The sequence below is a fragment of the Leucoraja erinacea genome, chromosome 8 (assembly GCF_028641065.1).
Source record: "Leucoraja erinacea ecotype New England chromosome 8, Leri_hhj_1, whole genome shotgun sequence".
NCBI lineage: Eukaryota > Metazoa > Chordata > Chondrichthyes > Rajiformes > Rajidae > Leucoraja > Leucoraja erinaceus.
The window spans coordinates 39,668,547-39,696,413 of record NC_073384.1 but is presented as its reverse complement, the minus strand read 5'-3'; the positions used below and the strand labels follow the sequence as shown (position 1 = coordinate 39,696,413).

Here is a 27,867-nt window from a genome sequence, read left to right as displayed (position 1 = left end):
GGACCTATTTGCTCCTATACTCAACTCCTCTCGTTATGAAGGCCAACATGCCATTAGCTTTCTTCACTGCCTGCTGTACCTGCATGCTTACTTTCAGTGACTGATGTACAAGGACACCCATGTCTCGTTGAACTTCCCCTTTTCCTAACCTGACACAATTCAGATAATGATCTGCCTTCCTGTTCGTGCCACCAAAGTGGATAACCTCACATGTATCCACCTTATATTGCACCTGCCATGCATCTGCCCACTTACCCAACCCGTCCGAGTCACCCTGCATCCTCATAGCATCTTCACAGTTCACACTGCTACCCAGCTTTGTGTCATCTGCAAATTTTCTAATGTTACTTTCAATTCCCTCATCTAAATCATTAATGTAGGTTGTTTGCCGGAGGTTGAAGGTGGTTGCCGGAGGTTGAAGGTGGTTGCCGGAGGTTGCAGGTGGTTGCCGGAGGTTGCAAGTAGTGGAAGGTAAGACCTTCCACTACATGCAACCTCCGGCAACCACCTTCAACTAGCATCGCAACCGGCTTCGACTAAAAAATTACCGATTTTTAAAACGGCAACCTATTTTTAGTCGTGGCCGGTTTTTAATTTTTTGAAATAATCGCCGGAACGTAGAAGAAGCGGAAACCACTTTCAACCATTAGGGAGACTGACAAAAACCTCCGGGAACCGCACGGAAACCTTAGGTGGGGCGCAAAGTCTCCAGAGGTTTCCGTTCAGCTTTCCTAAGTGGGACAGGGGCATAAAACTCAGCAGGTCGGGCAACTCTGCAGGTCCCTGTAGAACATGGATAGGTAATGTTTCACTGCAGGACCCCTCCTCAGACTGATCGTGGGGTGGGTGGAGCAATTAAACAAGAAATCCCACTTAATAATTATCTTTTTTGAACAATTCATTTTAACCAGTAATTACACAAAATGCTGGATTAACTCAGTGGGTCAGGCAACATCTCTGGAGAACAAGTCTGAAGAAGGGCCTCAACATGAAATATCACCTATCAATGTCCTCCAGAGATGCTGCCTGACTCGTTGAGTTAATTATTAAGTGGGATTTCTTGTTTAATTGCTCGCCCCCACCCCACGATCAGTCTGAGGAGGGGTCCTGCAGTGAAACGTTACCTATCCATGTTCTCCAGCACGTTTTGTCATTGTTTCTATGATCTTATCAAGCAGTTGTTTGCTTCATAGAAGCCTACGTTTTTGAAAATGTGGCAGCTCTTGATTGGTTATGTTTCCAACAGTTTAGTTTGGTTTATTATTGTAACAGGTACCAAGGTACAGAATAAAAATATTTTGTTGCGTTCTCCAGTCAGCAAAACGATTATACAAGATTACAATTAAGCCATGCACAGTGTACAGATACAGGATAAATGGAATAATGTTTAGAGTAAGATAAAGTCCAGCAAAGCCCATTTAAAGATAGTTTGAAGGTCTCCAATGGGGTAGATGGTAGCTCAGGACCACTCTCTAGTTGGTGCTAGGATGGTTCAGTAGCCTGATAACAGCTGGGAAGAAATTGTCCTTCTGAATATGGAGATGTGCATCTTCACACTTCTGTTCCTCTTGCCCAATGGGCGAGTGGAAAATGCTCTGCAATTTCTTGCCATCTTGGATGGAGTTGTTCCCAAACCATGCTGTGATGCATCCCAATAAAATGCTTTCTGCGACACATCTGAAGACGTTGGTGAGAGTTGCTGGGGACGTGCTGGAAATGATTACTTTTATTCACTAACAAATCAATGCCTAGCTTCTCTTACAATACAATTTATTTGACAGTACAAGTTGTTTGTCATAGCATCACAGTTCTGGCACATTACCAATTACCGATGACGATTCTATGGCGAATGGTGAAAGTGTAATGAAGATTTCACAAAGGCTCACCTTGGAATTTGAGGTAGACTCCAAAAAACAGAGTCGATTGCCAAAGCCCTCGGCAGCGAGACAGAGTTTGAGCTGCTCCTTGTGGAGAGTGGCGCTGCACTGCAGCACAACTTCATCATTCTGCAAGAAAGTAAACAGAATAAATACGTCATTGAGAGTTCACCATCTACACCACACAGCTCACATGAAATGCAGAACAAAAATCAGCCATTGATGTAATGCAATTTAGAGACATCAACCTGTTATTTTCCAGCATAATACCAGTGCATGTTAAGAGAATAAACCAAAACACAGATCTAAAAATAGACTTACATTCAATTCCGAAATAAAATGGAAGAACGGAAAGAAACATAGTAGTCATGAGTCAGCAGTCAAGAGCCAAGTGTTTTGTTGTCTTATGTCCCAAAACAGAACAATGTAATTCTTACTTGCAGCAGCTCAACAGATACTTAGACTCGTTCTCAGTGGATACCAGAATAAACAACAACATTCAAAGAATAGATTCTGCAAAAACAAAACCAAAGCCTAGTACAATCAGGGCAGTTCGTAGTTCAGAGGTGTTGAATTGGTGGTAATTATGAACAGTTTTAAGACAGATCGAGCGGTGGTGAAGAGGGACGTACAGGCACCCTGACCCCATTAAGGTGCTTGTGGGACAAGCATGCACAGCTAAGCCAGTTGAGATCACTGTATGTATCTGGACACGTCCATGTGTTGCGGCAGCAGCGACAGAGAGACTTGGAACAAGTCTAATGATTACATCCTGATATCCAATACACCTAAACTTCACATTGTCTGAGAGAATTGTATGAAGCTGTGACTCACCTTACCTCAATTAATGTATTTCACACCAAAATTGTAGACCTACAATTCCTAGACCTACTGTCTAGAGTCACTGAATTTGGATGCACGGCGATGTGGGGGAGATTGCTCATCATGTGACAGTAATATATAGTCATAATTATTTTACGATGAACATCATCCATTGCTCCCCTACATGGCTGTCACATCCTTACTGATCTAAAAGATGACTTTTATTGCTCAATTTAATGATCAGAAACGCAAACTTGTGCACTGCATACAGACTACTGAAATACTGCTCACTTCAGTAGGTGATTAAAGCTCCCATTATAGAAGGCTGAACAAAAATTTATCTTTCTAGCTGATCTCATTCACAGTCCAACAAATGATTTAGTTCATCTAAATCACGTGAATGAACCACATATGGCTTGCCAGTAGGACCAATTTCACAATAATCTTTGTTGATGAAAAATAATAAAGAAACATTTTAAGGGCAGCAAGGTGGCGCAGCGGTAGGGTTGCTGCCTGACAGGGTTTGATCCTGACTACGGGTGTTGTCTGTACAGAGTTTATACAAATACATCTATAGATGTTCCTGAACACATCATCAGTGATGTACCCTGGGGTCATTGGGTGTTTCAGGTCTTTCAACATCAGACACCCTCACCCAGGCGACCCAGCTGTGGTTGATCAGACCACAACTTGTGTTCAGGTGGCATTCGCTCCTCCCCATGGACCTCCTCTCCTGATCCAGAGCCAACTCAAGGCCTTCTCCGCTGCCTCTGTGGTGTTCGTGATGGCTCTTCTCCTCTCCATTCCGTTGATGCCCAGCGCACTCAAGGCTTTGTAGAGCGATTGCCCTGCAAAACCTCTGCAGCCAACCTCGATGGGCATACACCTTGCCTTCCAGCCCTGCTTGCGGCAGTCTATGACCAGCTCTTCATACTTGGTCATCTTCCTCTCGTGGGCCTCCTCCAGACGGTCCTCCCACGGCACTGTCAGTTCCAACAAGACGATATTTTTGATCGCCTCTGAGACCAGGAGGATATCTGGCCTCAGGGTGGTCATGGCAATGCGCTGTGGGAACTTCAGCTGTTTCACCAAGTCTACAGAAAGCTTTGCCCCAGATGAAGAGGTTCGATGGGCTGGGCAGGACATCATATTACTTTATTGTCACGTGTAACGAGGTACAGTGAAAAGCTTTTATTGCATTTGTTTGCACATTTGTACGTATTCTCCGTGACCGTGTGGGTTTTCTCCGGTTGCTCCGATTTCCTTCCACATTCCAAAGACGTGGGGTGATTGGCTTTGGTAAATATTGTAAATTGTCCCTAGTGTTTTGGATAATGTTAGTGTGCAAGGATCACTGGTTGGCGTGGACTCAACGGTCCGAAAGGCTTGCTTTCGTGTTGAATCGTTAAACTAAACTAAACCAATAAAGAAGCACTTACTCAACTACAGGAAGCTCAATGAAATGATAATAATCATACAGATGGAAAGGATATGCTTCTACAACTCCAAGGTACCAAACAACTTTTTAAATGTTTGGGGACCATTTATCAACCATCTCAAAGTCCAATAATTTCATAATTTCATATTATCTGCAGTGATGTAGTCCTGTGACCTTTACTTCTGCTTTTGCAATGCATGACTGTGTAGCACCAAGTGGATTGTACCAATACTGTTATGTCTGGCGGCTTTGTTTTATTATTATTTTTTTTAATTTTTATTTTTTTTTTTTCCTTCCTTTTTTTTTCCTGTTGTCTTTTTCAGTTTTTATTTTTTTTTTTTTTTGTTTGTTTTGTACTGTTTTGTTAAAAAATTGTATAAAATAATAAAAAATATTAAACGAACTACAGGAAGCTAGTCTGGTCTGGATTTTTAAACAGCTTGCAATTCTTTTTGCTGCTTACAACGCACTGGTGCATTGCTGTCCAGCAGTTGAACAAAGTTATTTTAAATGTACCTTAATGTACAAGCACAGAGGAAGGAATAGTTTCTTGAATGTGCAGCTAGCTATGCAGCAAGACAAAGCACACACCTATGAGGTAAACTCTTCAATATTCCTTCCATTTAAATTAATGGAATGAAAATTGGTCCATTTCATTCAGTCAGGCATTCTGATCGACACAACTGTCGGAGTGCTTAATATAGCCCCATGAAGATGAACCTCAATATACAGTCATAGCGCAGGGAGCTAGTCTTTCATCCCATGTTGTCCATGCCGACCAGGTTTATAACTGAAGGAGAGGACCCAACCTCAAACCATCACATCCATGTTACGCCAGAGATGCTACTAGACCCGCAACATTACTGGGTTTATAATGGAGCTCATCCTGTATGTCTGCAATTGTCCAATTTATCTCCAAACATTCCCTCATACACTATCCCCCCCAATCACCCCATACACTAGCGGTATCCTACATAATAGGGACAAGTTGCAATTTTCACCAAAGCCAATTAACCTACAAATCTGTACGAGAGGAAACGGAGTAAATCCACGTGGTCGCGGGAAGAATATACAAATCCGTACAGACAGCACCTGTGTCAGGATGGAACCCAGGTCTCTGATGCTGTGAGGTAGCAACTCTACCCCTGCACAACAGTGCCAACTGACTGACTCTATCCCCCTACTCCCAATTCCTCCGTCTACACTGCATCTGGTGCAAGATGAGGTGTTCCATACCAGGATATCCGAGATCTCCTCATTCTTTAGGGAATGGGGGTCCCCTCTCCCATCATAGATGAGGCCCTTACTCGTCTCTGGATATTTGCAAAGTTTACATTTAATCATAATGTTTGATGTTGTACTTTTTCCATCAGCCAGACATATATTTGGGGACTAATAACAAGAATCCGCAGAGAGATACAAAATGATGGAGTGACTCAGCGGGTCAGGCAGCATCTCTGGAGAAAAGAAACGGGTGACATTGCGGGTAAAGATCTCGACCTAAAACGTCACCTATTCCTTGGGGTGAGAGATTGCAACTTTCACGTGGTCCACCCTGTTTCGACTAATGCAATCAACATGCACAAACAAAGAGATCAAATAGAACAAGTTGATCTACAACTTTAGGCTGTGCACGCCATATGCAAGAAGATGACCTATTCCTTTTCTCCCGAGATGCTGCCTAAGTTGCTCCAACATTTTCTGTCTACCTGTGGTGTAAACCAGCATCCTTCCTACACAATAAACTGCAGATGCTGGCATGCACCAAAGATATATACAAAGTGCTGGAGCAACTCAGGTCAGGCAGCATCCCTGGAGAACATGGATGGGTGACGTTTCAGGTCGGGACCCTTCTTTCAGCCAGGATAGGGAGTGGCCTGTAATAGAATGGCAGAGGTGAGTGGGTTATTTGATAGGCAGTTTGATAGGCAGAAACACCAGAGATGAAGAAGAAAAGGGTGTGAGCCTGAAAAGGATAGAGTTGTGAGTTGTTAGGCTCAGGGATAGAAAACTTGCATATTAGGTGTTGATTTTAGGATGAACAACTTGAGAATCTATTGGGGAAGATTGTGCTTGACCCTGCCGGTTTACACCAGTTTCCCTGTTATTCTCTTGGCCACACTAACATATTGTGGCCCCGTGGCTCCATCAACCTCAAGGTCTTGCTGCTGCAGCTGCCCCACAAAACATAATAGTCTTGGAGCAGTAATTAAACCTCAGATGTTCATTCCTGAGGATCGCAAGCAGCCTCATGACCCCATGGCTGTTCATGCTGTCGAAAGCATTTTCAACTGATAATCAAAGACATCTAAAAATATTTAAAATATGTTTAAATGATTTGAAAAATTATTAATTAAAAATGTAAACAAGACATTTAATTGAAAACTCATTCATCTGATGAAAGTTAATTTATAGTAAGTATATTCTCAGACATCCACCATCCATGGGGAGTGAAGGATATGGGCTGCATAAATACGCTACTTGCACAAATATTCCTCAAAAATAATCACAACACACAATCGTATTCTGTATGTAAACCTTTAAATAAATAGCTAAACTATATGTCATCGCCTCGCACTTCTTAAATAACAATGTTTTACACTACAATTCCCTCGGACCATCTATAAAAAGACTTAATCTTGCACTAAATATTATTTCCTTTATCCTGTATCTGTACAGTGCGGACAGCTCGATTGTAACTCATGTGTAGTCTTTCCGCTGAGTGGATAGCGTGACAAAAAAAGCTTTTCATTTTGCCTCGGTACACGTGACAATAAACTAAACTAAGCTAATGTAAAATACAGCAAAACATAATAAAATGAATGACTGCACAGTCATGATCTTCCCAATCTTTCAAGTTAGTGAGAGTGCTGAATGGAAAAAGGGAAAGGCACGGAGGCAGAGGCGACAGGAGAAAAGCTCTACGTCGTGGCGGACCCAGAATTCGTTGAAAGGCAGGGAGGCGGAGAAAAGCTCTGAACGGCGTGGAGGCGACACAGAAACATAAAAACATAGAAAATAGCTGCAGGAGTAGGCCATTCGGCCCTTCGAGCCTGCACCGCCATTCAATATGATCATGGCTGATCATCCAACTCAGTATCCCATACCTGCCTTCTCTCCATACCCCCTGATCCCTTTAGCCACAAGGGCCACATCTAACTCCCTCTTAAATATAGCCAATGAACTGGCCTCGACTACCTTCTGTGGCAGAGAATTCCACAGATTCACCACTCTCTGTGTAAAAAATGATTTTCTCATCTCGGTCCTAAAAGACTTCCCTCTTATCCTTAAACTGTGACCCCTTGTTCTGGACTTCCCCAACATCGGGAATAATCTTCCTGCATCTAGCCTGTCCAACCCCTTAAGAATTTTGTAAGTTTCTATAAGATCCCCCCTCAATCTTCTAAATTCTAGCGAGTACAAGCCAAGTCTATCCAGTTTTTCTTCATATGAAAGTCCTGCCATCCCATGAATCAATCTGGTGAACCTTCTCTGTACTCCCTCTACGGCAAGAATGTCTTTCCTCAGATTAGGAGACCAAAACTGTACGCAATACTCCAGATGTGGTCTCACCAAGACCCTGTACAACTGCAGTAGAACCTCCCTGCTCTTAGAATTAGAATTAGAATTACCTTTATTGTCATTCAGACCTTACGGTCTGAACGAAATTTCGTGCCTGCAGTCATACATACAATAATACAATAATAAACAACAATAAACACAAATTAACATCCACCACAGTGAGTCTTCCAAGCATCTCCTCACTGTGGTGGAGGCAAAAATCTTAGGGCTGCAGTCTCTTCCCTCCTCTTCTCCCTCTTATACTCATGCTAATGAATCCTTTGGAAAATGATTGGTGGAGCTCAACGGGTCAGGCAAGAAATGGACAATGTTTTGGGTCGGGACTTTTCTTCAGACTGGAAGTACCTTATACTGAAAATTGTTCCCTTTTACTTTTCTTATCATTACAAAGTATTTGATTTCATTTTGTTTAGCCAACTTTAACCAACATTCCTAGAGAAATATCAAGATTCAAGAGTGTTTAATTGCCATATGTACCGACAATGAAACAACGGAATTCTTACTTGCTGCATCTTAACAGGTCTGTTAAGACAATATAATGATTTTTTTTTTAAATTAATAACTGTAATATTAGCTCCAAGAATCCAAGTCTGGAGTGCAACCAAATATTATCTAAGTACAATTAAACTATTACCTCCAGTTCGAGCCTCAGAAACGTAATCATTTCCTTCTCTATATCCAGTTTTTCAGTGAATTTAAATTGGCTTCGATTTCTATTACCAAGAGTTTTGGACAAAATCAATAAATTAACTAAATTGCGGTCCAAAGATGAATTCTCATTGTCTGCTACATCGTGAAAATGCCCCCTGCCTAAACCAAAGTTTTTATACCAACCTGGTTGTTCATAAAGCATGTTTCTGTGCTGTACAACTCTATAGGTACTGAGCATGGTTACATATAATTGCTAGGACTAGAAGTCAGAGCCTTAGAATTAAAGGATATTCTTTAAGGAAGGCGATGAGGAGAAATGTCTTCAGTCAGAGGGGGGTGAAGCTGTGGAATTCTTTGCCACAGAAGGCTGTTGGGGCCAAGTCAGTGGATATTTTTAAGGCATAGATAGATTTTTGATTAGTACAGGTGTCAGGGGTTATGGAGAGAAGGCGGGAGAATGGGGTTAGGAGAGAGAGATAGATCAGCCATGATTGAATGGCGGAGCAGACTTGATGGGCCGAATGGTCTAATTCTACTCCTATCACTTATGACCTTATGAATGGCAGAGTAGACGATGTGCCAAATGGCCTAATTCTGCTCCTATAACATGAACATAAATTTCAACAATGGCATCTTGATTTAGGCCATTTGGACAATCAAGTATACTTTGCCATTCAATCGTGGCTGATCTATCTTTCCCTCTCACCCCCATTCTCCTGCCTTCTCCCAATAACCCTTAAATCTGTCAATCTCGACCTTAAAAATACCCAATAACGGCCTCTAAAGCCATCTGTAGCAATGAATTCCACAGACTCTCACAAAAGACATTCCACCTCATCTCCTTTCTAAAAGTTCGTCCTTTTATTCCGTTTTAGAGTCTGTGTTTCTGATACTAATTTCTAATCTCAGATTAATTTTACAGAGTATAAATTCAACAGCTAATTCTGAAATAATGAGATTCAAGAGTCAACAGCTTCAAGAGACAAGAGGTTTTGTTCTTGTTTCTCACGAAGGGTGGTAGTAGGAATATGGAAAGAGCTACCGGAGGAATTAGCTGAGGCAGTTACTATCACAACGTTCAAGAAACATTTAGAACAGGTACATGGACAGGGTAAGTTTAGAGGGATACAGGCCAAGTGGGGGCTGATGGAACTGGTGTCAATGGAGCATGTCAGTTGGTATGGGCAAGTTAGGCTGATGGACCTGTTTCCACACTGTATGACTCCATAACTCTATTGAAACATTTTGGAGAGCCAGGAGACAAGCTGAAGAGAGTGTTGCCAAATTGTCTGCTTTTCCCCCTTTTCCCCCTTTTCACCCCCTTCGATTCCCCTCGTCTATTGGAGCTTCTGTCTCAACAGCAAGCAGAACAGTTGGATTTCCTGAACAGCCTTTTCCGAAGATTGGTTCGTTGTCTGAGTGCTCCTTTGATGCCAAGAGCTCACTGATTTTTCATTAATGATACAAGGCCAAAATGAAAAAATCAATCAATCCCCCTGTTAGGCAGACAAGGCAATCATACACTCTCACTGGTGTCCAATCATTTCTCTTGCACCTGCTCCACAAAATATTTCTGCATTGAGACATCAAATAATAATATTTTACCTAGCAACCCCGACAATTAAGAGGCACCATCACCTCCACCCAGTACTGTTATATTTCACAACGTAATGAATTACACCAAACATACTCTTGCACAGTGGGAGCAGTCTGCTGGAACTTGATTGTAGCTCTGCACTGATCAGTATGTGTCCTTGACTCACACTGCAGCACAGTTCCACACACGCTGGCTGTCACCCTAGGGCTAATTGCCAAGACGGTGACTATTAGTACATGGGCAGCAACTGGGGGAAGTCAATGAACTCTGGGAAGGCACAAGAATGCTGGAAATAATCTAATGTAATACCTAATTGTCTAATGTAAAGGGCGGCACGGTGGCGCAGAGGTAGAGTTGTTGCCTTATAGAGCTTGCAGCGCTGGAGACCCGGGTTCGATCCCGACTACAGGTGCTGTCTGTACAGAGTTTGTGTGTTCTCCCCGTGACCATGTGGGTTTTCTCCACGATGTTTGGTTTCCTCCCACACTCCAAAGACGTACAGATATGTAGATTAATTGACTTGGTGTATGTGTAAATTGTCCCTCGTGTGTGTAGGATAGTGTCAATGTGCGGGGATCACTGGTCAGTGGGGACCCGGTGGGCCAAAGAGCTGGTTTCTGTGCTGGATCACGAAACTAAACTAAACCTCATCGACTGTACCCGTTGTTTCAGGTGTGGACTCCCATATATCGGTGAGCAAGCGCAGTCTGGGCGGTCATTTCGCTGAGCACCTCCGCTCAATCCACTTTGGCCCACGCGATCCCCCAGTTACCAAACATTTATCACCTCTTCCCCCTCCAATACTGATCTCAAAGATGCATTCTTTCCGGTACCACTACATGAGAATCACAGGAAATAGTTGACACTCTCATCCTAGGAAAGATGAGATACGACACAGAGATAGACCCTCCTAGAAGAACTAGGATTTGTTATTGATCCAGGAAAGCCCAGGCTTGAGCCGACAAAACTATTGCAGCAGGACAGTTGACGTGATCACTGCAGCTTGGCGAGATGGCACAAGAAAACAGTATGCTACCTACATAAAACAGGGGGAAAGTTTTATGAAGAGACACATGTAAGCAACTTTAAAGCAGAAGTAGCAGAGGTTTGGGGGTTTCTTTCAGTTTGGTTTTATGAAAAGCCACTAAGTTATAGTGCAATTAACACTGCTCGCAGTGCCTAATCATCATATCTAGTGCTTGGAGTGGGACAACAAACGGTTGGCTCTCACCCACTGGAGACAATGTTTATGGGAGGTGTCTTTAATATGAACCCTCTAAAGCCCAGATACAAATAGTATGGAATGTGTAATCGGTATTATATTTTTTACGCAAATTGGCACCAGCTGCATCCCTAACACTGGAGCAGCTACTCATGTTAGTCATGCTTATGACACTTATTTCAGCATGAAGAGCTCAGTCTTTATGCAATCTCCATCTGGATAACTCGGTCATATCTGACAAGAGGGTAGCATTTTATGTAAATGAACTCATAAAGCAGAGCAGGCACGGTTGGGTAAAAGTTGGAGCTGGTAGCATACCCACCAGATTGGAGATTGTGGGTGTTTATTATGTGAAAAAGTACATTGAAGTTACTAAGAACTTCTGAGATGAAGGAAAAGCTTTCTTCATAGTTATAAAAAAGTCTCACAAGAGAGTGGCAGTGCAGACTATTTCAGGATGGATAGAGTGTACGCTGTAGAAAGCGGGAGTGAACACAAATAATTTCAAGTCACACTCTACTAGGGCTGCTGGCACGTCAGCAGCCTATAGAATGGATGTTCCTCGATCACATTCTTGCAACAGTAGGAGACTCAGATGAACGCACTTTCGGAAGTTTATAATAAATCGATTAACATGTCTGGGCGATTGCAGATAGAATTCTAGACAGTGTTACATGAGCTGTTTGTCTGCAACTCCAAGGCTAATGGGACTGTGGTCCAATTAAGGGCGATGTACATGTATGTAAAGTTAGCATCATGTGTTAATGGCCCATGTCTTTTCTACCATTTATGGTTTATCTGTGTAGTGTGTTCACATAGATTGGTTTACTGCATGAAACCACAGAGCTTCAAAGGCTTCAAATAGACTGAAATAAAATGGAAAGATTTAACGAGAATTTACCGTTTGAAGTTTGATCTTTATTTCATGAGAAGTTGTAGTGAGAGACTACGTGCCTTCCACTCCCAATCCCGAATCTCATAAATTTCAATTGGTAAGCCAAGGGTTATTAATCTTTCTATAGCTTGAATCTGGTTCAAGTGGACTGTGGTTTCATATAGTGGCTCTGAAGATTGATGCGCATGCATGCTGGTGGGTTCTTCACGTAGTCTCTCACTCCAACTTTTCATAAAATAAAGATCAAACTTCAAACGGTAAGTTCTCGTTTAATCCTTCTATTATCACCTCTTCCAAAGTCAACAATGAACCATTGTGGGCTCTATCTTCCCTTGGTCATCAGTGCCGGCTCTGATTTTTTGGAACCATTTCATACCTCTAGTTTAACTCTCCCCTGACTTTCAGTCTGAAGAAGGGTGTCGACCTGAAACATCACCTGTGCCTTTTCTCCAGAGGTGCTGGCTGACCCACTGCGTTATTCCAGCATTTTGTGTCTATCTTTGTTGTAAACCAGCATCTGGAGTTACTTCCTACACATAATTTAATGCCCAAATAGGTGACAAAATTAACACAGGTGACCACAAACCTAATAATCCTTTTTTTAACTCCCTGCAAAATGATGTTGCAGGTATAAAATTGATTATCATCTATCTACCACCTTTATGACATGTCTATGGAGGGGAAAATTCTCTGTGACCACATCAAATATTTTGTGCACAGGGAATGCACTGCTTGGGTTGGTGGGGGAAGCAGATATGATAGTGGTGTTTACAGTAGGCGCATGAATATGCTTGGTTTGGAGGGATATGGATCACGTGCAGGCAGAATGGATTAGGTGAATTTGGCATCTTGTTGGGCACAGACAAAGTGGTCCGAAGGGACTGTTCTTATGCTGCACAGTTATGTGTTCTATGTTCAACACCTGCTTTCCAAAGGACATTGTGTCTAACATACAGCCATCCTTTAGGACGGGACACACAGGTCATATCCGCCAATGCACCTATACATTAACTGGGCATAATTATAGACCCTGTAATATCAGGATTTTATAGCGCGTATTCATTTTGGGCTTTTTATATCCTGCAGTATTTTAATCTCGGCATTTGAGGGCACTAATCCAGCGTAGAACTCAGCACAAGCACAAAGTTTTGGAGGAACTCAGCAATAGTTCCTCCAGCACTTTGTGCTCTGCCCAGGATTCCAGCATCTGCAGTTCCTAGTGTCTCCATCTGTAGGTGCTTTCATTGTCATATGTGTGAAGTGCAAATGGACAGTGGAGTTCTTTTCTCACAAACAGTCCAGTAAAGTGTGGCCATACCTAAGCACATCCCCGATTAGTAAATGGTGCAGAAATAGTCCACTGATCCCGCATGCAAGATGGGCCCCTTGATACCACGGATCAAAGGGAATTCCAGGGCATCACTGCCTCCTACTAATAATCAGAAGTTTATGATGCATTTCCATTAAAAACATTGTTGTTTAGTTTAGTTTAGTGTCACGTGTACCGAAGTACAGTGTAAATCTTTTTGTTGCATGCTATCCAATCAATGGAAGGGCTATACAAGATCACCATTGAGCCACCAACTGTGTACAGATACAGGATAAAGGGAATAACACTTAGTGCAAGATAAAGTCCAGTAAAGTCCAATTAAATATAGACCAAAGGTCTATGATGAGGTAGGTGGTAGATCAGGACCGCACTCTAGTTGATAGGATGGTTCAGTTACCAGATAACAGCTGGGAAGAATCTGTCCCAGAATCTGGAGATGTGTGTTTTCACACTTTTGTACCTTTTGTCTGGGAAGGAGTGAGACTCGTCCTTGATTATGGTTCAAAATGACATCAGTAACTGGAATTTGGTGCATCTCTCAAAATCCTCTGGAGAGGGCCCTCAACTGGAAAATGAAGTAGATATCATACAATTGTGCTTCAGATGAAATGTGTGGGTGGCACAGTGGTGCAACTGGTATAGTTGTGGGTTTGTTGGTTATTTGCCCTCTGTAAACTGCCCCCTCGTGCGTAGGGAATGGATGCAAATGCGGGGATAACATACAATGAGCGTGAACAGGTGATCAATAGTTGCCGTGGACTAGGTGAGCCGAAGGGCCTGTTTCCATAACGTACCTTAACTAAAACTAAACTAAACACACAGCCATCTGACCTAGAGACACAAGAACTGCCAACAGAGCTGCAGCCGACTAATTTAGCACAGTATTTCACCTAGTGATGAAACCTCGGTCTGTCTGGCATAGATGCTGCCAGGCAATCCACTTACCCACTGAGGCATCGATGGAACAAGAAATAAATGCTTGTCAATCATGATGCAAGGTTCTCTACAGAAACATGGCTTGTGCTTTACCAAAGTTAATATTCAGTTAAAAAAAAAATAACTGGAGGAAAGTAGCAGGTCGTGCACTAAATGTTTTTCCCTTTATCATGTATCTGTACACTATTGGTGGCTCGATTGTAATCATGTATAGTCTTTCCACTGACTAGTTAGCATGCAATGAAAGCTTTTCACTGTATCTTGGCACACGTGACAATAAACTTATATAAACTATAAATTAACCCCAGTCAACAATTGGCCTATCAGGGAACCACCCTGCCTGATGACACTGGCCCTGATTTGTCCTGGTCTTTTCTTGCTTCCAGTTGCATCCCACCCGCCCAACAATCAGTCTGAAGAAGGACCCGACCCAAAACTTGCCTGAAAAAGGGACACGACCTGAGATGGTGCCTGGCTCACTGTTGCTCCAGCTTTGGTATAAACCAGCATCCACAGCTCCATTTTATTACCTCATTTATAAGTTCACTTCAGCATCAGTATATTTTTCAAAACTGAAACCAGTTTTATGCAAAAAAATATTTGCAAAGTGTTATGCCGCACTTCAATTTGACATTTAATTGACCCATAACAAGAAAAATATAATGTTTAAGTGGTCCAATGCAAGGTAATTATGACACTGTGTATTCAGTGGCGCATCGGTCGAGTTGCTGCTTTACAGCTCCAGTGACCTGGGTTCAATCCTGTCTGCGGGTGCTCTCTGTACAGAGTTTGTACGTTCTCCCTGTGGCCATGTGGGTTTTCTCCGGGTGCTCCAGTTTCCTCCCACACTCCAAAGACCTGCAGGTTTGTAGGCTAATTTGGATTTGATAAATATTGTAAATTGTCCCTAGTGTGAGTAGGATAGTGCTGGTATACTGGGATTGCTGGTCAGAGCAGACTCGGTGCACTGAAGAGCCTGTTTCCGTCCGCCCTGTATACCAAAACTAAAAAAAACAAAATCTTCCTGGAGGTAGAGGAATCTTATCAGAGACGAGTGAAGCTGCAGCATGGAATATGTCACAGCAGATTTTGTTGGATGTTCCTCTGAAAACATTTGTTTAATAATTCAGCTCGAAATACTTCAGGGCTGGAGGAAATCCCTCAGCTGGAATGTCTGTTACAGCCATTGTACCTGAACTCCAGATGATCACTTATCTTACATTTAGGGAATTTAGCCCAATGGTTAAAAAACACACAGTCCTTGATATTGATTGGGAACCTGCGGCTGAACGCCTATATCACCCAGCTCAATTTCATTGAATAAAGAAATTCACTGCAGAATTTTAATCACAGACACTATTTTCAATACTTTCACATTGATAGCACTCTTTCACCCAGATCTCCATACATGAGATGTAGGCATGCTTAGAGATTGTTGTGCATGCATCTGTGACATTAAAAACAGCATACAATGAAGATGAGCGAATGAAATCTTTCTGGACACAAAAGGTCAAGAGTCAAGAGTGTTTTATTGTCATGTGTCCCAGATAGAACAATGAAATTCTTACTTGCAGTAGCACAACACAATATGTAACCATAGTACACTGTAGACAATATAATAAACAAGAGACAAAAAAAGTTTAGTGTGTGTAGATATACACATAGTCGCAAATACACATAGGTCATATATATATACATATATATATATACATATATACACACACACGCACACATACTTACACACGCAAAAAACACAATAATAGTGCAATAATAACAATAATAGTTTATGTAGTTCAGAGTTTATTCAAAGATAGGGGTGGTGCAGTGGCGCAGTGGTAGAGCAGCTACCTATCAATGTGAGTGATCCAGGTTCGATCTTGTCTACGGGTGCTTGTAACTGCTCCGGGTGCTCCAATTTCCTCCCACATTCCAAAGACATGCTGACTTGTAGGGTAATTGACCTGTAAATTGTCCCGAGTGTGTAGGATAGTGCTAGTGTGTGGGTGATCATTGGTTGACATGGATTCGGTGGGCCGAAGGCTCTGTTTCCACAATGTGTAAACTAAACTGAACAATATAAGATTAAGACGGACCTTCGGTTGCACTAAGGACTTTGCGCTTTTTTTGCTCTATTATTGTGTTATTAATTCATTGAATGGTTTTGTTTCATAAGTTCATAAATTCATAAAGTTCGAGTAGAATTAGACCAATTCTCATTTGGCCAATCAAGTCTACTCCGCCATTCAATCATGGCTGATCTATCTTTCCCTCTCAACCCCAATTTCTTGCCTTCTCCCCATAACCTCTGACACCCCTACTAATCAAGAATCTGTCAATCTCTGCCTTAGTGTGCAAAATTAGAGCACATAATATTGGTGTGCAAAATTTGTGTATATGGTATTGGGGGTAGGGCATTGACATGGTTAGAGAAGTGGGTGGCAGAAAGGAAGCAAAGGGTAGGAATTAGTGGGTCCTTTTCAGAATGGCAGGCAGTAACTAGTGGGGTGACGCAGGGCTCGGTGCTGGGACCCCAGTTATTTACAATATATATTACCGATTCAGATGAGGGAATTAAAAGTAACATCTCCAAGTTTGCAAATGACACAAAGCTGGGTGGCAGTGTGAGCTGTGATGAGGATGCTATGAGGCTGCAGGGTGACTTGGATCGGTTGGATGAGTGGGCAGATGCATGATAATGTGGATAAATGTGAGGTTATCCACTTTGGTGGCAAGAACAGGAAAGCAGATTAATATCTGAATGGGGTCAGATTAGGAAAAGGGGAGGTGCAATGAGACCAGGGTGTCCTTGTACATCAGTCACTGAAAGTAAGCATGCAGGTAAGGCATGCAATGAAGAAAGCTAATGGCATGTTAACCTTCATTGCAAGAGAATTTGAATTTAGGAGCAAGGAGGTCCTACTGCAGTTGTACAGGGCCCTGGTGAGACCATAACTGGAGTATTGTGTGCCGTTTTGATCTCCTAATTCGAGGAAGGACATTCTTACGATTGAGGGAGTGCAGCGTAGGTTCACCAGGTTAATGCCTGGGATGGTGGGACTGACATATGATGAAAGAATGGTTTAACAATATCCATTGACGGCCTCTTCACAGCCGTTTGTGGCAATGAATTTCACAGATTCACCCTCTGACTAAAGAAATTCCTCCTCATCTTTTTAAAGGTACATCCTTTTATTCTGAGGCTGTGGCTTCTAGTCCTAGACTCTCCCACTCGTGGAACATCTTCTCCACATCCACTCTATCCAGGCTTTTCACTATTCAGTAAGTTTCGATGAGGTCCCGCGAGTACAGGCCAGTGCCTTCAAACGCTTATCATATGTTAACCTATGTGCAAGTTCAAGTTCAAGTAAGTTTATTGTCATGTGTCCCTGATAGGACAATGGAATTCTTGCTTTGCTTCAGCACAACAGAACATAGTAGGCATTGACCTATGCACTAATGGTATCAGTCTTGTAATCCTCCTCTGCACCAGCTCCAACTCTAGCACATTGTTTATTATATGTTATATGTTTATAGGCAAGATATGCTGTTGCAAGTAAGAATTTCATTGTTCGATTGTCGGTACATATATATGTACACTCTTTACTCTTGTGAAGAGTGTGGAGCCAAAACAATGAAATATGCTGTAGCCAGATAGGGCCCTTTGTATAGACACAAAGTGCTGGATTAACTCAACACGTCAGGCAGAACCTCTGGAGAAAAGGAATAGATGACATTTCGGGTCGGAACCCTTATTCAGATTAATTTTTTCCCATGGAAACATCTCGCCCAGGCAGTTTCCTTCTTTTACTTTATTTCAGTCATGATCACAGGAATCATGATCATCATCATAACTCTGCCAATGCCATCGACAACCATCCACACTCCCTTCTTCCCCGAATACCTCATCTCTGACCTGCTCTAACACAATATTCACGCAGTTAGTCCATTACATTCCTGCTCCAAGATGTTGCAGATTGAGGACCGGATGTCTGGAATGGTGGTTTGACTGCTTTAGTTTAGAGATGCAGCATGAAAACATGCCCTTCGGCCCATCGAGTCCATACCGACCACCAATCACCCTTTCACACTAGTTCTATGTTATTCCATGTTCCCATCCACTCCCTGCACACTAGGGGCAAGTTACAGAAGCCAATTAACCTACTCTTCTTTAGGATGTGGGAGGAAACTAGAGCACTTGGAGGAAATCCACATGGTCACAGGGAGAAAGTGCAAACTCCATACATACTGTACTTGTAATCAGGATTGAACTCAGGTCTCTGCCGCTGTGAGGCAACAGCTCTGCTTGCTAGACACAAAATGCTGGAGTAACTCAGCAGAACAGGCAGCATCTCTGGAGAGTAGGAATGGGTGATGTTTCGGCTCGACCCGAAAGGTCATCCATTCCTTCTCTCCAGAGATGCTGCCTGTCCCGCTGAGTTACTCCAGCATTTTCTGTCTACCTTCGATTTAGACCACATCTGCAGTTCTTTCCCACACAGCTCTTCTAGCTACGCCACTGTGTTGGTAGTCATTGCCGACGTGCCTTTGTGTGATAGGACTGTTGGTTCATGATCACCTATTGGTTCATGATTGAATGTCGTTAAATGTATCGCTGCAAAGTATCGCTGGAGTGCAGACTCTGGACCCGGGACTCTGGAACTGTAAGGCAGCAACTCTACCGCTGCACAATTCTGCCATCCATCGCTGTTCGTAAAAAACACCCACGGCATTTTCCTCATACCGCAGTGACCACAATTCCAAAATATCTCAAAGGACTGTGATGCACATTGGAGCTGACTGAGATTCATGAAGATAGAAATTCGTTCTTAGTTATCCAGAACTTATTCCGAGACAAGAATCCCTCTCAAGGAGCGAATAATGGTTAATTACATAGTCTGAATCTTTTAATTATACTGTCATCGACTGCTGCCTTGCAATTAACAAAAGATGCCCAACATGAGGTTGATCATGTGCCATTTACAGTTCTTGTTAGCTTTCCTTTCACACGAGTTTTGAATGCAAATCTAGCCTGTGTCGGGTGTCATTTAAAAAAACACTGTAATTAAATGCCACAAAAATGGGTATCTTCCTATTTTCTCAGTACTCCAGATCTATGTTTTTCCAGATCCAATTAATCAATATTAAACAACCAGGTCATCCATATTCCTGAGGGCATTGCATTCATCAATCTAATCACATTACTTTTATTTCCTTGTGTCCTGCCTTTTATTTAATCCCTCTCAAGTACACTACTGAGCACAGTTCTCACATAGTTCTCACATTAACCCAAACTGTGTCTTCCAAATGAAAATATACTGTTCATCCATATACTGGCTCGAGTCACCACATCATTGAGTTCAATTTTTTAAGTAATAAAAGATGACACACCGGAAAGTGTTGTGTGCATTTTCAATTAGTGGTACTTAATATATATTAAACATGAGAACACAGAGAGAAAGAAGCAACTATATTGATGAGGCATCAACTAGACATGCAAGATGGAGACGCTAGAGACTGCAGATGCTTCAAAGTTCAGCAAAAACAAAGTGCTGGAGGAACTCAGCGGGTCAGGCAGCATCTGGGGAGGGAATGGGCAGATTTTGGGTTGGGACCATTTTCAGACTCTTTAGATAAACAACACAGTCATCTTATGACAATCTAATTATCATTCTGCAATAAGAACTAGGGACTAGTTTCTTGATTGATTGATTGATTGAATGAAAAACACAGCATGGAACTAGAGCCTTCAGCCCACCGAGTCCACTCCCACCATTGATCACCCGTTCACCTTAGTTCTATGTTATCCCACTTTCACATCCACTCCCTACACATTGGGGCGATTTGCAGAGGCCAGTTAACCTACAAACCTGCACTTCTTTGGGATGTGGATGGAAACTGGAGCTCCCGGAGGAAACACAGGCGGTCACAGGGAGAACGTGCAAACTCTGCACAGACAGCACTTGAGGTCAGGATCAAGACCAGCTGAACCACTGTGCTATTGAACTCTTGTGCACAGAATGGCATCAATATCTTCCAATCTGTTCCTGTGGTCATAAGTTCCACATTCCTTTTGCCATTCTTTTGAAAAATACGTTTCTTCTGAATTCCTTCTTGGACTTCTTGCCCTGGATTTTCTCCCTTGCCCAGAGGTGGAACTATTCTTTCTTGTTTACAACCTATCAACATCTCCATTATTAAAAGAACATTTACCCAATTCCTCAGCGATTTTTGCTCCAGAGAAAAAAGACCCAGACTGTTTACGGGAATGTTTAAGGGAGCCTGAAGTAAGATCCCAACAAAAATCGTTGCCTATCTATTCCCTCCGCAGATACTGCCTGACCTGCTGATTTGGTCCAGCACTTTCTGTTTTGCTGAAGATTCCAGCATCTACATTTCCCTGTCTCTCCAGTGTGTATCTTTGCCTGATGTGGCCACCCATGCATTTTCTCTGCTCTATTCCCAGTTCTTCTATATCGTAGATGCATAGATACATAGATAATAGGTGCAGAAGTAGGCAATTCGGCCCTTCGAGTCAGCACTGCCATTCAATGTAATCATGGCTGTTCATCCACAACCATATCCACAATATGGCAAATTCAAACTATGGCAACCAGTTTTGATAGGCACGTGGAAGTGCCGGGAATAGAGCAGGCAGATGAGATCAGTTTTGCTAGGTGTCATGTTTGACACAAATATTGTGGGCCAAAGGGTCGGTTCCTGTGCTGTACCATTCTATGTTCTATGTACAACTGCGCACAGGACTCTTGTTTAACAACATTTTTTAGAGATTTTGCACAAACGTCTCTATATGTTTTGGATAGAACTAACTCAATTAAAATTAGTCAGTTTCCCTTTAGCTTATCTTAGTTTAGCTTAGTTCTGTTTCCACTTGTCACAAAGGAAAGTCGAGCAAAAACCAAAGTGCTGGAGGAAATCAGCGGGTCAGGCAGCATCTGAAGAGGGAATGGACAGATGATACTTCATATCGGGACACTTCTAAGACTGGAGAGGGAACTTCTGTTCCTTCTCCAGTGTCTTTTCATGAAAAAAAGAGTCTTGTTGATTTGGCGCATCCACATTTTCTGGAACATTTGCCACTATGTGTAATCTTTGATGATCCTAATCCTAAATGATTTTGGCCCATTCGCGGGGCCTATCATCACCCGGCGTGGGTTACAATTGGCCGCGGGATCTTCCATTGCACAGCGGGGGCTTCAACATCGGGAGCCTCGATCGCCTCGATGCAGCAGTTTGAGAAGAAGCAAGGAAGAGATAAGACTTTTTTTTCCCTTCCATCACAGTGAGGAGGTGCTTAGAGGAGAGACACTGTGATGGATGTTTGTGTTAAATTGTGTTAATTGTGTGTTTTGTTGCTTTTTTACTGTTATGACTGCATGGTAACAACATTTTGTTCAAACTTAGTAGAAATTCAATTCAATTCAATTCAATTCAAATCCTTTATAAACAGGTACCTAATAACGAGAATTTATTATATAACAAAAAATATATAAAGACCCAAAAACACACACCAAATCTGTATATTAATGTTTGTTTAACTGCAGGCAATCCTTTATTATCATGGACATGTTGGGTCAAAGGGCCTGTTTAACTATGACTATCATATCTGGTGCATTTCAGGGACATGAATCTGATAATCTGAATCTTCTACACCAAATCATTTCACATTGGCCTGTGTGCCAAATCTAACGTAGAAAAGATTTTCAACTGCAATTTGATCAAAACAATTATCTTATCAAGCAATTTACTAAATTAAATTGAAATGCAACAGATATTGTTTAAAATTAATTATGTTGAGGCTCTATAATTTAAGCTCTGACAGTAAATTAATACTTATGCAAAAACCATAAAGAACTGTGTGCAATAATCAGTGCAGATCAGCAGGTGGTATTAAATAATCTTTCCTACGTTGAAACAGTGAATACTTGGAACAAAGTGGAGATTGACACATTCTTAATTAGTGTAGGTGTCGGGGTTATGGGGCGAAGGCAGGAGAATAGGGTTGAAAGGGAAAGATAGATCAGCCATGATTTAATGGCAGAGCAGACTGGATGGGCCAAAGGACCTAATTCTGCACAACATATGAATATTGTATTCAGCTTTGATCAACCTGCGAAAGGAAGGATGCCATTAAGCTGGAAAGAGCCTCCACTGGCACCTTGTTTGCAGAAATAGGTGACATCTCAGGTGGCTATCCTTCTTCAGTCTTCTTCAGTATGTAGAAGGATTCCGACAAAACCTGGTGGTGTGTGCCGGGGGGGGTAGTCTCTGCTCACCCCGCACCTTCAGCTTTCGGTCTCACTCAACGGCTCCTGGTCCGTCTCCGGCCTCACTCTGCGGCTCCCACTTCCACTCAGCGGCTCCCGGCTTGTCATGCTAGTCGCCGCTGAAGCAGCACGCACGCTGCTCTCTCCACACTGGCTCAACACACTCTGCTCCTTCAGCTTTATTCTCCTCGCCACCGGTGATTGACAACGGGCGCGGAAGGGGCTATTTTTACGATTTTTAAACCTTCATAACTTATGTACTATTCCACCAATCGGAACAAAACTTGTTGCACTTGCAGCACAGGAGAAATTTGTAGCGCTATCGGGTATCATTTTTGCGCAGATGTAAAAACAACGCAAACCGGAAGAGGACAAGATGAGAGTTTTATAAGTATACTAGACCAAGTGCAGACCCGTTGGGTCTGTTCCCCCAACATGCGGTTGTGGGGGGGGAGGCAGCATGCGGGGGAGAGAGGGGGAGAGAGGGGGAGAGAGAGGGGAGGAGGAGAGGGGGGAGAGGGGGGGGAGAGGAGGGGGGGAGGGGAGGAATGGAGGGGGGGGGCGGGAGGTGGGGAGGCAGGGAGGGTGGGCGAGGGGGAGGGGGGGGGAGGGGAGGAATGGGGGGGGAGGGGAGAGGGAGGGGGAGAAAAAGAGAGGAGAGAGAGAGAGGGGGAGGGGGTGAAAGAGGAGAGGGGTGGGAGGAAAGAGGAGAGGGGGGAAAAGAGGAGGGGGGGAAGAGGAGAGGGGGGAAAGAGGAGAGGGGGGGAAGAGGAGAGGGGGGAAGAGGAGAGGGGGGGAGAGGAGAGAGGGGGGGAGAGGAGAGGGGGGAGAGGAGAGGGGGGAGAGGAGGGGGGGGGAGAGGAGGGAGGGGGGGAGGAGGGGGGGGGGGAGGGAGGGGGGGGAGAGGAGAGGGGGGAGAGAAGAGGGCAGGGAGAGGAGAGGGGGAGAGGATAGGAGAGAGGAGAGGAGGGGAGAGGAGAGGGGTGGAGAGGGGGGGGGGAGGAAAGGCGGGGAGAACTTAAAAAACATTTTAGAACCAAAAAAGACACATTCTGCAAGCATTGTAGAACCAAAAGAGACACTTTTTACAAACATTTTAGAACCAATAAACACTTTTTGCAAACATTTTAGAACCAATAGACACATTCTGCAAGCGTTTTAGAACCACTAAGGACACTTACATTTGAGTAGACATGTGTTCAGTGTTATTCACAGCTCAGAGAAACGTGACCCTCTGCCTTCCTCCATCTTGAAGAGACTGATTGGGGCACACCACTTCCTGGTTTTATAGTCCCTCCCCCCTGCCGCCAGCAGGGGCAACAGAGAGAATGGGTAATTTTGTAAAATCATTAATATCGCTGTCATTTTTCATAGACGGGAAAAATCCTCGGCACACATACGGCGGAGGGAGGCTCTGAGCAAGGTGACGGCCGTAGGTGGCGGTGTTCTCTCGGAAATCGCAGCACAGATGGCCAAAACCGGTCAAGAACAGACGTTTAGTAATATAGATAGACATTGGTGAGGCCGCATTTAAACCATTGTGTTCAGTTTTGGGCACCATGTTATAGGAAAGATGTTGTCAAGCTGTGAAGATCATCGATGATGTTGCCAGGATATGCTGTAGTCTGCCACTGAAAATACTGGTTGAATCTTTTTATCCAGCACATCAAAGTTACATGCAATGTAATATTTCTACCTCTATTGGATGTGTTTGACTTCATTGTGCAGTTGTGAAGTTTTACTCAAGAGTTTTGGAATCAGTAATTTAAAACAAATTCTGATGACTACTTGGTTTTTGAAAATGAGTTTTAATTAGTTGTCTCTCCTTCCCCTTTCCACTTACCTCCCCTGAAGACCAGAACCTGACTGATGAATTATCAAATTCCTTCCAACATAATTTAAAAAAATCAACAACGTTTAAACAGTACAACTTAAAAGAAGCCTGAGTGAGATCCAAAGTTCACAATTCCATTACAGTTATTCAGCAAAGATAGACACAAATTGCTGGAGCAACTCAAAGAGTCAGAAAGCATCTCTGGAGAAAAGGAATAGGTGACCTTTTGGGTCGAGACCCTTCATCAGCCTTCATCAGTCTTGACCCGAAACGTCACCTATTTCTTTTCTCCAGAGATGCTGTCTGGTCATTGGTCGGCGCAGAAATGGTGGACTGAAGGGCGTGTGTCCGCGCTGTATCTCCGAAGTTTAAAGAAAGACGAAACCCGTTACAGCCCAATATTCAACATCCGTACTGAGAACGGACAGCTCTGCCATAAATTGGATGCAATGGGATCTCCCTGCACGCATAGACACATAAATCCATCACAGGAGCAGAACTAGTGTCTAGTTTTGTTGCACTCCAGTCCATGATGCAACTAATTCTTCGTGTCAACATTTTCAATTGGTGTTAACTCCAGCAAGATGAGTAAACATTCAGCTCTGCAGGAGTTGGTTCTGATAGACATCATCTGTCGGCAGGGTTGCCCCGACTGCAATTGAATCCAGGCTACAATGCAATCCACACTCAGCTCACACGTTCTACAGCAGAAGCATTATCCCTGGTCATTGTTTTCCTGTCCATGATCATCTGCGGCACGGTGGCGCATTGGTAGAGTTGCTGCCTTACAGCATCAGAGACTCGGGTTGGGGGTGGGTGATTGCAACCTTCACGTGGTCCACCCTGTTTCAACGAATGCAATTAACCTGGCGTGCACAAACAGAAGATCAAACAGAACAAGTTGTCTTACAACTTGAGGAGGAGAAGGAGAAGGAGAAGGAGAAGGAGAAGGAGAAGGAGAAGGAGAAGGAGAAGGAGAAGGAGAAGGAGAAGAAGGAGAAGGAGAGGAGAAGGAGAAGAAGACGACGACTCGGGTTGGATCCTGACTACGGGTGCTGCCAGTACAGAGTTTGTACGTTGTCCCTGCGACCTCCGTGGGTTTCCTCCGGGAATTCCGGTTTCCTCCCAGTCTCCCAGTCTCCGAAGCCAATTAACCTACAAACCTGCACTTCTTTCGGATGTGGGGGGAAACCGAAGCACCCGGAGGAAACCTACGGGTCACAGGGTGAACATGAAAACTCCATACAGACAGAACCCATAGCTAGGATCAAACCCGGGTCTCTGGCACTGTAAGGTAGCAACTCTACCACTGCACCAACTCCATCAAGTTCCTGGTCTTTACACTTGGTGGAAACTGCACTCAGTGCAGGAATAAAACCTGCATAAATTCATCCCACAAGGATCTAAATTTCAGTCTTTGTTCTACCAGTTTGAATTGACCACCAAATTATGTGTGGGACCAGTTAGCCACTCGTTTACTACTGACTATTACTGCAACTCAAATTTAATTCTAAGATATTCCAACAGCAAAACTCAACCAAATGTTTAAATTAAAAGACATTCTTCTAAGTAGTGCCATTATTAAAATGTGATTGGATGTCATCTTTAAAACTTCTCTCACATCTCCCAATTCTTGACAACAATGTTTCCTTGTAAGGCGAAATAGTGGGCTTTCGCTACCATGATTGTTATTTTATGCTATTTAACAACCAAGGGCAGGCAGTGAGGCCACGCACACACATTACAAGGGTGCTTCCTTCTCTCATTGCTTTTCATTGCGAAGATATCTACAACTAGCAGACAGACTCAGCATTTAAAGTTATTTAGTCTATTTAGTTTAGTTTAGTTTATTATTGTCACATGTACTGAGGTACAGTGAAAAGCTTTCTGCTGCGTGCTATCTAGTCAAATAAATAAATATACATGATTACAATCAGCCTACAGGATACGATAAAGGGAATAACGTTTAGTACAGGATAAAGTACAATAACGTCCAATTAAAGACAGTTAGAATGAACTCAAACGAGGTAGATGGAAGGGCAGGACCACTTTCTACCTGGAGAGAGGACACTTCAGTTGCCTGTTCGCAGCTGGGAAGAAACTGTCCCTGAATCTGGTGGGTCCGCCCAGCCGATGAGACGCATTGTGATGAAAGAGTTTGGCACATTTTCTTTCTTTGTAAAATATTGATGATCATCAATTATCTATGCAATCCTCCATGTAAAAGCTTCTGAGTGTAATGTTATCTCCTGCTGTCAAAGGACATGATTTATACAGAAGCACTTTCAGTTTGACTTTGTGGACACAAGGCATTGCAAATACTGGAATCTTGAGCAAAACACTAAGAGCTGGAAGAACTCATCAGGTCAGGCGGTATCTGTGAAGGGAGTGAGCAGCTGACGTTTTGGGTCAGGATCCATAAACTGGGGTACAGTTCGATTCACCTCTATCCCATTGGGCCTGTTGGACTTGGTGTACGGAACTGGTGCACAAATGCTTAGAACTATATTCTGAACTCTATACCTTCTTCTCCTTTGCTCCATCGTGCTTGAGCTTAAATGGATTGTATCATTGTATGTTATATCTAATCTGTTTGGATAACATGCAAAACAAAGCTTTTCGCTGTATCTCAGTATGTGACAATAGTAAACCTAAATGCCACAGAGGTGCAGAGGGCAGCACAGTTGTCGAGTTGCCGCCTTACAGCACCAAAAACCCAGGTTTAATCCTGACTACGCATGCTGTCTGCACGGACTTTGTACGGGAACCATTGTTCGAGAGGGGTTACTGTGCACTAAAACCGAAGGAAGTTGTAAACATCTGCCATACATTTTGAACAACGTACACGGAGAGATTAATAAAGATAAATGATGGATAACTATGGTGCGTAGCCTGCTCGAAGGTTAGAACATTCACGATGCACGCGTATCTGTGATCTCTTTATTTCCCCTCAGTCTTCAGTAACACAATTTATCAAACTTGAAGATCAAGAAACAGTAGTAGAATTTGAATTGATTCGCTGCGGTTTGATTAAGTTTCTTCTTCTCAGCTTTTCTGTGTCAGGACGTTTTGACACTATTGAGAATCGTATTACAGGAGGTCACGGGGAATGTGCAGTTGTCACAGTTTTCCTCAAAGTAATTATGACTGCGCTTGAAAACTATGAGCCTCAAGACACGTTGAGGCCAGAAAAGGCAATGTAAAAATATAAACTTAAACTCTTTTCATCAAAGCCCATCCTGCATTCAATCCAACTTCAGTCACCAAACCACTGGAGGCAGAGAGTGTTCATCATCCTTGTGCCATGAGTAACCAAAAATGTTATTTTCCAATGTCAGACTACTTAAATAAAAGATAGCATGGTACAGTACAGCACAAGAACAGGGCCTTTAGCCTAC

The 27,867-nt window shown here is 43.0% G+C and overlaps 1 protein-coding gene across 1 annotated transcript in view; it reads right to left on the bottom strand.

Annotated features, from left to right (window-relative positions):
- ryr2a (ryanodine receptor 2a (cardiac)) overlaps positions 1–27,867 on the bottom strand; it is a 426,354-nt gene that overhangs the window by 327,718 nt on the left and 70,769 nt on the right. Inside the window, exon 2 of the mRNA XM_055640013.1 lies at positions 1,887–2,006. Within this exon, the coding sequence (XP_055495988.1) occupies positions 1,887–2,006 (120 nt within the window). The remainder of the gene's footprint in view (positions 1–1,886; positions 2,007–27,867) is intronic.